The sequence below is a fragment of the Corvus brachyrhynchos genome, unplaced genomic scaffold (genome assembly GCF_000691975.1).
Source record: "Corvus brachyrhynchos isolate BGI_N302 unplaced genomic scaffold, ASM69197v1 scaffold59, whole genome shotgun sequence".
Classification (NCBI taxonomy): domain Eukaryota; kingdom Metazoa; phylum Chordata; class Aves; order Passeriformes; family Corvidae; genus Corvus; species Corvus brachyrhynchos.
Window position 1 is genome coordinate 2,418,363 of NW_008246054.1, and position 11,813 is coordinate 2,430,175.

Here is an 11,813-nt window from a genome sequence, read left to right on the forward strand (position 1 = left end):
GCCAAAACCACGACTCCACCCCAGGCAGGAGGGAAACCGCCTGTTTTATAACAATAGCAATGAAAATAATAACATTAATGCAAAGAAAAACCCCTTTCCATCCCCCTCTATGCCTGCTCCAGCGGTTCCCCTCGCGTCGCTGCCGCAATCCCGGGCCCCGGACGGCGTGAGCCAACCCCCCCTGCACATTTTCCCTCAGCACATTTCTACAGCAACGTCGTTTACTTGGTTAAATAACTCATTTATCTTTTTATACTCTCTGCAGATCATAATACACCCACTCTGACAATACCGCACACCAAAGACCTAATTTTAGCGCTGGTGTTTAGAAGTAATCAGTTTGAAATATTGGAGCGGGCGTACGATGGGGTTGGGGTTTTGTTTTTTCTTTCTTCCCCCCTGAAATACTGACGTTTGCAAGAAAGCTGCTCATAAGGAAAATTCTGATTATAACAACTCATTTAGAATAAATCAGTTTGAAATGGTTTATATAACGCGGCGGAATGCGCCGTACGCGAGCATCCAAGTTTCTGTGTTTTTCCTTTTCAGTGAGATGAGATTAAATGAAACCCCAAATGCAAGTGGTTTTGGGCACTTCTATTTTGCTAAGCTGAGGAAATGCAGCTTCTCAGCAATTTTATGGCCAATTGGGTTGGGGAAAAAAAAAAGGCAAAAATTACAGAGAGGAGAATTACCACCCTCGTCACAGCCCACCCTGCTCCGACACCCCCAGCCCTCCCTGGGACCCCGCTCCAGCTCAGCCTCTCTGGCTTTGGAACCTTTCCCCCCATCCCCATCCTAAAGACAATGTCAACGCCCACGACAGCCCCATCCTGGGCAGAGCCAGGAGCCCTGGGGCACCGCTTGGACCTCCCGGTGCTCCGGAGCATCTTCCCTGTTGGCGTCGGTCCCTCACCCCGGAGCAGGGATGGCGACGCAGCCACCGATGCTGCATCTCCCTGAGCCTCCTGACTCTGCACCAGGGCCTCGAGACGCCCTCTGAGACCCGGCAAACTCATCACACGTGTCCATGGGTGGGTGGCAGGAGCCCTCCTGCCCGTTTTCGGAGCCTGGGTGAGGTTTTTCCATGATGAAGAGGTGGGAAGCTCCCAGCAGAGTGGGAAAGCGATGGATTTTGGCTGCTGGCGCATCCTCCAGTCTCAGCCCCACTCTCTGGCAAAGCCCTGAGCGTTGATTTGGGGAGGCTGCAAATTCAATTTAAAATAATGATAACAATAAACATTAGCTTTTATAAGCAGTAAGGGTGGATGGAGGGAGGGTGTGATGTGTCCAGGGAAAAAAGCCAAAAGATGCTCAAACCACATCAGGTGAGGTGGGGGGAGAGCCCAGGGCAGTACAGGGAACTCAAAACCCCCCAAATTTGTGCAAAACCCTTCAACTAGCCAAATCTGGGGGCTCTTTCATACCTTGAAGTGGAGACTGAGCACCTATTAACAACCCCCTGCTTAACACTACCCACCACCCAGAAAGACAGAAAACAGAGCAAAGGAAACCTTTTAATTGTAATTTACTTTATTATTTTGTAAATGTGAATTTTACAAAGCGTTTTACAATTAATGATCACATTGGGTTGGTTTTTTTTTTGTTTGGTTTTTTCTTTTTTTTTTTTTAAATGGATTTTTTTCGTCATATGAAAACAGCTATGAGCACAGTTCCAGCTCGGGGGTCTTCATCTTTTCTCTCTTTTTTTTTTTTAGTTACTGATATATCGTGTCAGCCATGGCTACAAAATAACAGTCTGAACTATACAGAGTAAGAGCACATAAATACTAGTGAATAATGCACGATAAAAAATAAAATAAAATAAAAATAAAATTAAAAAAAAAAAAAAGAAGCTAGCATCGTTCGTGGCTGAGACAGTTGAGGAACATAATTCAGTGGTACTGTGAGATTTCCTTACAGCACAGAAAGTATTTTTAACAGTCATGAATTACAGTACTACTTAATACCCTATGAAGACGCTTTAAAAACAACCTTGTACTTTAAGTCCTTTTTTTTCCCCAAACATTCTGTCCAAAGGATTAATGTTCTATTTGAATCAAGTGCCATCCAAATGTTCAAGTCAAAAATATTTATACATTTATACTCAGTTGTTTTTTTTTAATTATTATTTATTAATTATTTTTTTTCTTTATTCTTGTCTGCTAAAAATAGTATTGCAAGTTTTGGCTTTTTTTTTTTTTTCTTTTTAACCTTGACATAAAAATCACGATTTTTTTTTGTTGTTTTTTGTTTTTTTTGTGTGTGTGCAAAACGCTTTTTTAACAGTGGAAGAAACTCAAGGAGGACTGCAGGGGTTTCCAATGTGAGTGTGTCCCACTCGCCCCCTCGCTCGCTCCCAGCATGGTTTGGAGAGCAGGAACACTTGGAACAGCAGGTGGATCCCGGGATGGCTGCGGGCTGGCCATGGGGGCTGGGGGGACAGCTGGGGACACTCTGGGGCTCATCCCGGCCTCCCACGGATCCTTCTCCACTCGCAGCGAGCCACTTCCAGAGAAACGAGGGATCTGAGCACAACCCCGGGGGACAAGGGCTGGGGGCAGCCCCTGGTGACACCACGGAGGGCTCTCTGCTCCCCAAAGCCTGGGGGCAGTTCCAGTTTTGGGGCGCTGGCTGGGCTCGGACCCCTCGGAGCCCCGGAGCCCTGTGGCCTCACTGCTGGCCCCGTGTCCTCCGGGGAATTTCGAGAGGGAAATCACAGTTCCAAGGATTCCACCATGGAGGTGGCCCCAAGGAGCTGCTGCCAGCTCCTGCTGGGGACATCCCTCTGCCCTCATCACCGGGAAAGGTCGGGAATGTCACCGGCCCGTGGGACACCGGGGGTCACTGCCAGCCCGGGGGGGCAGAGGGTCATGCAGCCCCTCGGCAAAGCGGTGTTTAATTAGCGCTAACGAGGAGGAGAGGAGCTGGTCCTACACTATGGCAGCTGCGGGGAACTCGGGTGCTTTTACACTCTGCGCTCGTTAAAGGTGCTTGGTATAACTTTAGATATAGAATATACAGGTAATATTGCTAATAGTCAAGCATAAGAATAAAGGTGCAGACATACCATAAATACTGATGCTCTGATTTTACACTGTCAGACCTAGATGAATGCAGTTTCCTATTCACATTATAAAGCAGCCCCAAATTCTAGAATTTAAAATAGTGTCGTAAACAAAGAGGAGGAAGGAGTCGGTTATGATCTGATCTTCTTAATCTGTTTTCCTTGGAAAAAAAATGATCAAAAAATTCTAAGGCACTCAGGAAAGCCGCATACAATCGATGGACTGCTCTGTTCTCACCTTACATTCAGTTTTAAGGGGTATTTTTTTTTTTTTTTTTTTTTTTTTTTTTTGCTTTTTTTGTTGGTTTTTTTTTCTCGGAAGAATACAATCATTACCATATAACATTTTCAAACATATCATTAATCCTCCACACACAGGAAACATTAGTGCAAAATGCTTGCCCTCATCTACCAGATAAGGAAAAACCCAACGCCCTTCACATTTTAGAAGTTTGCCTTCCTAATAATAATAATAATAATAATAATCAATAAAACAAACCCAAATCAGGAAAAAAAAAAAAAAAAAGGAAAGAAAAAAAAAAAAGAAAGAAAAAACCCCCAAAATATACAGGAAGTTGTGCTAGGTATAAAAATATATATTTTCACTGTGCAACTTGACTCTCTCCAGACTCTCTGTCCTAAGCCATTCAAGTACTTTGCTGCTGCCCCCCCGGTGGCCCCGCCGGCTGTCTGGGAACAGGTTTGGTCCAGAATTAATCCCACAGCCAAGTGCAGCCCCAGCTGGGGGGCTCAGCCTGCTCCCCACCCCCAGCAAGTGCCAAAAAGGAGCAGGAGGAATCCTCTGCAATATCTTTTCTCTCTATATTTATATATATATATGCACACAGACACACACACAAGGGACGACTTTTGATCTCCGACACCCGGAGCCGCTCCCAGCTTGCCTCAAACTTTTGGCAAACCCAAAGTTTCGGGGATCAGGAGGGTCCTCAGCCAAACCTGAGCCCCACTGAGCTGGCTGAGCTGCCTTCCAGCAGCTGCTCCCGGGGGCATGGGGACACCCCAGGGCCAAAGAACCGGATTGCTCCGTGTCCCTGGGGATGGCTGGGGACAAAGCCCCCCCCGAGCTCAGCCTGTGGTCCCCGGGTTTGTTCAGTGATGTGGGTAAAGTGCAAATAGAGCCGTGCTCATTCCCACTTCTCCGAAGCATCCCACACCTCTGCACCTGCACCAGCCCCCAACACCTGGTCTGGGGCATCACAGTCCCCCCCAAAAAGCTGTGCCAAACCCCGACGTGGGGCAGGACCCCCCATCGCTGATTTGTTGTGTCAGGAGCAGTGGCACAGGCTGGGCAGCCTCGTTATTTACGATGCAAAAAACTGCTTCAAGTATCAAAGAAAACAAACAAATGGCCAAAAGTTGGGTTATCCTCTCCCCGCTCCCCCTTTCCCAATGGAAATACAAAGAAGGAAGAAAACCCTGAGCAAAGCGCTGTCTGGATTAGGGAACCAAAGCAGGAAAGAAAAGAGGAGCACAGCCACAGCAGCCAAAAAGTGACTCTTTGTGCACCTTGTTCCTAGTTCCAAACATGTTAAAGAACAAGCTGCACATTGCAAGTGTCATTAAAGCAGGTCGTTAAGTCACAGTAAAAATAATCATCATTAAAAAAGGAAAGAAAAAAAAGGAAAAAGCCAAACGTGGCTTTCACGTCGCTGTCCCCATCCCTTGGGGGCACTTCAGCAGTGCCACCCCCGGGGGACCCCCAGCCTGGCCCCAGCACTCCGGGGGAAGCCGCAGAGTCCCGCTGGAGCCGGGTCTGCGGGACAGATTCCCGTCACTTTGGGGTTTGTAAAGGCGAGGGACAGAGCAGGTACCTGCTGCCCATCAGGCTCCAGGGACACCTACAAGTCCCATCCCGAGGTCACCAAAGCCACCACAGCCTGGGGACATCAGCCTGCAACAACAGAAATAAAGATAAATAACTCCACATTGGGTTTTCCCCAGAAGGGGCTGCAGGAGGGTGAGCAGAGGCAAAGCCCTTCCTCCTGCCCAAAACCTCTTCACAGAAGGGCACAAAGCTCATTTGTTCTTTTAATTTTTGCGTCCAATGCACTCCACATTATTAAAAAGCGAGAGCCTGGTTGGCCTGGGGAGGAGGGAGGGGGCAGAGGGTGAGCTCTGCATGCACTGAGCTCTGCCTCTGGTGCAGATGCTGCCGGGAGCCAACACCAAAAGCTCCCAGCTCCGTGTCCTTTGGAGCAAGAACAACTCTCCATGCTGAGATTCCTCCCTAAATCCCCTCACAGGCACTGAGGGGAGGGTCCTCCCCTCCCAGGAGGTGCCCCAGGACCTGCATGCCCTGGGGTGCAGAGGGGTGACAGAGCCCGGCCGCCCAGGAGCGGGGACGTGAAGGTGCAAACACGGAGAAGCAAAGGAAAAGGAGTCGCTGGGAGGGAGAGAGGAAGGGAGAGAGAAACCAAACCCAAACCCAGCCGTATTGGGCAAAAACCAGACCACAGCCACGACAGCGGCCAGGCTCTCCACCTGCATCCCACGCAGTCCTCCCGACACGTGCCAGCCTCAACTCCAGCAGACCCATCCCTGCTCCCGGGAGCCAGAGGAAACTCCCCGGGACAACAGCACCGAGTCCCCGCCAGCGCCGGGCACCCACGGCCAGGGCTCCCCCTGACACCAGAGGGATCTGGTCACGATCACTGTCACGATTTCCCCCAGCCCATCCCACTTGGCTCGAGCCCTTCCCGAGACAAACACGGCCAGTCACAGCACCTGCACCCGAACACACCTCGCTTTCCTGTTCAGTGACAAAACTCTCCTTAGAGGACAAGGTTAACGATGGCTTTACTTCTGAGCTGAGTGATGGATGGGGTGATGACGGGGTGGTGGTGGGTGGGGGGTGGCTAGCTTTTCTCCTCCCCTTCTTAAAACAAACAAACAAACCAAAAAAAAACAACAAAAAAAAGAGGAAAGGAAGAAAAAAAAAAAAAGAAAAAGCTACAATCTTATAGACTAACCTCAGGAATATCAAAAAAGGAGCCCAATATTTTTTTAAGTAGGTCGCCACAGACCTAGTCGTTTACAGTATAACGAATGCGATTATTTCCTTCATAAATTTTAAATACAAGCAGAATAAAAATCACATTTTTTTCAGGCAACAGTAGCAGTTCAGTAGGTAAGTGGCTTGATCACATTTTTTGTTTTGTATTAGTAATGCATGCAAGCAGCTTTAGTATTACAGATCCCTTATAGGTCATGAAACGTTTGCTCTCTTTATAAAGTCCCTCCATAAGTACCATCTTGTCTTCTCACGGGGGTTTCGGGCCGGCTGGAGGAGCCCGAACCTTGTTCAAAAGGTTGCGGAGTGCTTTGGGTTTCCGATGCCATGGCATCTGTGGCAGCTGCCTCCTGGATCACGGAGCCGGCACCTTCGGCATCCTCACTCTGCTCGAAGGACTGGTTGGATCCATTGCTCAGCTCTACATTCACTGTGTTAGTTCTCAAGGCTACTATAGTCCCCGAGTCGCTCCTCCTCTCTGCATAGATCCGCTGCTCGAAGACCTGAGCAGTGTTGGGCTGGAACTCGGGCTCCAGGGGGACAGTGTTTGTGGAGGAGCCCATGACGGTGCGGTACATCTCCATCCCCTCGGGCAGCATGGATTTGATCTTGGGCAGCCAGCGCTTGCGGACGCGCCGCGCGTTGGTGCACATGTCGGCCGCGATCACGTTCATCTCGCTCTCCTTAAAGCTCGGGGCAAAATTCTGACAATACACTGCAAAGACAGGGAGACACAGAGCTGAGGCTTCAGAGGGAGCGGCACAAAGGTGGCACAGAGTGATCCCAGCCTCCCAGGTGGGAGCGGAGCTTCACCCACGGGCCTGAGCTCTCCGAGGAGACACACACAGACAAGGCTCCTCAGCTGCAGACACAAGCCAGGAAGGGATAAAAGCAGAAGGCATGAACATCCCAGGTGGCAGAGGAAGGGGGCTGGAGAAGGGCCCCTCACTCCATGGGGAGCCCCAGTGCTGGCACCCACAACCACAGCATGTGGCAATGGCCAAACCAGAGGTGGACACAGAAAAGGTCCCACAAACTCCTCAGCAGCAGCTCCACTGATGGCTCCTAAACCCACAGTGCCGTGGGAAATGTCAGAGCTGAGGGGACACCTGAGGGATTGTCCTCTCCCTGTTCCTCTCCTCGTGCCACCCCTGCACGGCCCAGCAGCCTGGCTGCTCCAACACCCCTGTGCTGGCACATCCACCGGGATCCAGCAGGAGCTGGGAGCTGCAGGAGCCCTGCAATCCCTCGTGCCCTGCTCCTCTGCGGGAGCCAAGCACCTGATGTTATGGAGCAGCATCCAAGGAACTGCCACGGTGAATAACTGTCAGCTAAAGCTTGTGCACAGGGAGAAATCCAGGCAGCAGGAACCCACCCCCTATATCCTGGCACATGACAGCCATGCCTTTCCAGCCCCCCTCAGGAAGGACCACGGCTGGAAGGTCCAGACTTGGGACTCTCCAGGATGAAACTGCTAATGGGGAGCTGACTTCACCATGTTCAACCATGTTACTGAATGTCTGCCCTCTTATCCCTTTTCCCCACATGCCACAGATCTCCCAGGGCAGCTGGAAGGCTCCTGGAGTTAACAATTAGGGAGGGGAAAGACTTCTCTTCCAAATCTTAAAACTAAATTTTAAAAGTTCCTTAGTTTTGTTTTCCAGCCCAGTAATATTTACACAAAAGATTTTCTCCCCAGAATTCAGCCAGGGTGAGAGAACACAGTGATTTCCACTGCATATGAAGCCCATGGCAAACAGACTTTCTGCATCCCTCAGGGTTTCCTCCAACCCTCAGCTCCTCCCTCTCCAGCACCTCCTGTCCCAAAACACCCCAGGTACCCACAGTGACTGCAGGGGCAGTGGTTGATGGAGAGCAGAGCCCACCCACAGCTTCTGTGGGCAATCAAAAAATGATGCAAACTAAAAAACAAATTGATTTTCCTACAACCTAATCCCACCATTATCACACAACAGAGATGGGTCTGGGCCCTGCTGTTCCACCCCAGCAGCAGAACATCCCTCTCCTTACATTTGACTGCATTCAGGACCCTGCTGTCCAAGGGCTTCCTGCTGGGATCACTCGTGGAGGACCGGATTCCAGTTCCACAGCTGTTGGCAAGGGTGTTCCTGTGGGGAAGGCAGAGGAAGGTCCTTGGAGAGGGGACCCAGGGGACAGCCACTGCCCTGCCCTCCTCCCTTCAGGTTCTGGCAGAGGGATCGCCAGGATTTTAAGGGAAGGAATGGGAAATGTGCATGGAAATGGAATAAAGTGTTCAAGCATCATGAAGAAAATGCACAGAAGTGAGTGCAGAGGATGAAGCACTCGTGACACAGCGTTAAATCCCCAGGAAATGAAGGGAATGAATCCCTGCGGAGAGCACGAGGAGCAGCGGGACCGGACGTACCGATCGAAGAAGGTGGCCAGGAGACGTCTCAGCAGCACCTTGTGTTTGACACCAGCACATAAATGGCAATTCATCAGCTGCCCCCGCGTGATGTAAACGCCTGAGCCTGCAAGGGTGGAGGGAGAATCCAAAATTAACCCCTGACACACCCACAGAGCCACCCCTGAGCCACCAACAGCTCCTCCTCACTGGCCGGTCCTGATGCAGTGGGAACCTGTTCTTCCCCTGCTGCAACAAGGGGAGTGGGATTTCTGGAAAATCCTAACGAATCCTTGGGGCCTTGGCAAGTCCCAGGCAATACCAACTCGTAATTTTATCTGTACAGAAAGGAAGTCTGTGGGAATCAAATGAAAGGATTCTTGTTTTCTCACCAATGCATGCAGTGCAAGGCTTGCACTGTGATTTTATACGTACAGCTCAGATTATTTATTCTTTCTGAAGGGAGAAAACCCCAATCCATTTGGCCTTTCTTTTTTTTTTCCGGTGCAAGACTGTAGAACACAGAGCTGGATATGAAAGAAAAAGCTCATCTAGCACAGAAGAGGCACTTGGTTACAGATCTAACTGCTTCCAAAACCCCAGCCCATCACCTCCAGATACCTCTGGTGAGCAGGGAATTTTCCTTCTCATGCACAGGAACTGCTGCCTTTGAACATGCTGCCTTTAAGGATGTTTTCTGGAAGAAAAAGGAGCCCCTGCAAAGCAGCTGGACACACATCCAGGGGTCTGGCAGTGCTTTACAGCAGTTTTTATATCAAACCTTTTACTCTGCTCATAGACCAAACAGCTCCTGCCTTGGCATCGCTTCCAGGGAGAGGTTATCCAATTTCTCAGGCATTCTGTTACATGAGAGGGTTTCTGTATTTGCTTTTAATTAAGATTAAATAATGGGTCATATCTGGATCCAGAACACACTCTGTTCTCAAGATACAAAAACATCTACTGGAGAAATAATATCTCCTCCTGAATTTCCAGGGAAGATGATGGTACCTGAACCTCAGGATGGAGCTGGAGCTCAGGGCAGCCTCTGAGCCTGACCCTCTGCACCTTCCCTGGCAACAGGGGCAGCCCAGGAAGCTCATCCTGCCCCAGGATCCAGCATCACTCCGGATCTCTGAGCCGGGCCATGTCTCACCAGGAATTTTCCTTGCATTCTCTTCCATGGAATGAGGGTTTTTTGGTTTTTTTTTTTTGACTAACAGCCTCAGTCCCTCCCTCAGATGTGCTGTGGTGACCACAAGCCTTGTTCAAGACCCTTTCAGAGAGGGCTGCTCAAGTTTGCTGAATCAATTGTGGCATGAAAAAGCAGAGACAAAAGGAAAACACTCCCACTTGGACAGTTGAGGAAAACTTTCCCCACAGGATCAAGCTCCCCTCCAGGTCTCCCCAGGTTTGAGACAGGAATTAGGGGGGTTTATTTTGTATTTTAAGAGATAAGGCATCAGAGCAAACAGCAGCCACCACCGAGGGGTACTTCACTTCAATAAATGAAAGATAACCAGGCAGCTGCTATCAGTTAGTGATATTAATCTACTCTTTTTCCAGATTGAAAAATGTAAATCAAGCAGAGTTGCCTCAAGCCAATTTGCAGCTCTCACTGTGAAAATAACCTGCACCACTTGATGGCTTTAAGAAGTCTCACATTAAATGGAAATTGGTACAAAATTAATATTCCAGATACAAAATAAATACTTGTGGTTGTACGCTGTGCTTTGCCTTCCATCAGAGTCCTGTCCTCCATCAGCTGGAAGCCTTTGTGGGCATCCCCTGAAATCCTGATTCCTTCTACAGACTGAAAATGAAATCATGCTCCTCACCGAGAGAGAAATGACTGGAAGGGAAGAACTGATTTGGATGGACTGTGCTGCCACATGTCCTTTTTGGACCCAGGGCTTTGCAGGGATTAATTAAACCTCCCCACCTGGGGGCAGGTCTGAGATGTCCTGCCCAGTCATCTCCACGCAGCTACAACCAAGGGAAAAAACCCAAGCTGGGGGGAACTTCTAAAACCAGAATATGATTACTTCCACTGGAATTTGACCTGGTCACTCCAGTTAAACACTTTCTGTGCAGTGCTGGGGGTGCCTGGGCTGGCACAGCCACCTGATTTCACTCTTCATCAAGCTCTACACTGTGATCAGAAGCTAAAAAGCACCATCTTCCACTTCCCACTGGCCAGAAATCCTTCACAGAGAAGGAGTAAATTCTCTCAGTATTGTAAATTCCCCCCAAAAAGACAGAAGAAACGACAAAACACAATTCCTTCTCTTCCTGCTGCAGTACTTGACTGCTTAGTAAAGTGTTAAAGGAACTTTTACAGGTTTTTCAGAGCTTGTTCACTGACACAAATTTTATCTCCTTTGCTTTGTAAGTCCTATAATGTGGTAATTTTTTTTGGGGGGGGGGGGCTTGCTGGGTTTTTAGATCTGTGATTCTAAATGAAAACACACTCGCTGCAGCCACACCGAGCAGGAAGAACACAAGCTGCAGAATTCAATTAAAATGCTAAATTAATTCAATTGAATAAATCCTGTTAATGACACATTTTTCTATCAGCAAATTAAAGGAAACTCAGAACTTTTCAAAAGATGATTGGTGACGAATAATCCAGAAAGACACAGCAAGGTCACACAAGATGCACGACTCCAGCAAGATGGGAGAACACAATTCCAGGAGGAAACCAGCAGCAATCCAAAGGGATTCTAAAAAAAACTTACCTGCAACCAGCTCGAGTTTTTCTCCAGGATCTCCCTCCGAGTAGAGTTTTGGGTGGCAGCGGTATCCGATCTGACTGATGAGACTGGCTGGGAGAGCGACCAGATCCCGTCGGATCAGGACACAGGAGCGGTTCTCCAGCGGGATCTGCTCTGGCTTCTCTTGGGCAACTTCAAAATTAAAAGGGAAAACCATTAAAATAACTGATTTTCAGGCACAACACTGACAGAAGGTCAGACTTGGACTTTTTCATGCAGCAGTTGGAAGTATTTCCCCCCTCCAGACGTCCAGCCACGTCCGGCCGCAGGGCAGGTACCACCTGAAAGCCTGGAAAAATCCCCTGGTCTCCCCCACCACGGCAGTCTCAGGTTCTGCAAGATGGACTCTTAGAATCTAATTATGCTTTAACTTCTCCTAAGTTAATCATTTGTGAAAATGGACATCTCTGCCCAGCTGGCATCGCTCCACAAGCGCAGCACACGGAGCTGCTGCCCCAAACACCCCCAGGACAAGGGCAGGAACTTCAGCAGGGGGTTCTAAACTGGCAGTAAATTGCCCCAGTTTGATGAACACCTGCAGCAGTCCCATCA

The 11,813-nt window shown here is 49.1% G+C and overlaps 1 protein-coding gene across 3 annotated transcripts in view; it reads right to left on the bottom strand.

The window, feature by feature from the left end:
• Positions 1 to 1,618: 1,618 nt before the first annotated feature.
• Positions 1,619 to 11,813, bottom strand: part of NACC2 (NACC family member 2) — a 26,570-nt gene continuing 16,375 nt past the window's right edge. For 2 of the 3 annotated variants that reach the window (XM_017745595.1, XM_017745594.1), the window contains exons 3-6: positions 11,226 to 11,393; positions 8,509 to 8,614; positions 8,133 to 8,230; positions 6,317 to 6,816 (exon numbers count right to left, since the gene is read on the bottom strand). In XM_017745595.1, coding sequence (XP_017601084.1) covers positions 6,317 to 6,816; positions 8,133 to 8,230; positions 8,509 to 8,614; positions 11,226 to 11,393 — 872 coding nt within the window. Of the gene's footprint in view, positions 6,817 to 8,132; positions 8,231 to 8,508; positions 8,615 to 11,225; positions 11,394 to 11,813 lie in introns of all 3 variants that reach the window. The other variant, XM_008642161.2, reaches the window with a different exon arrangement.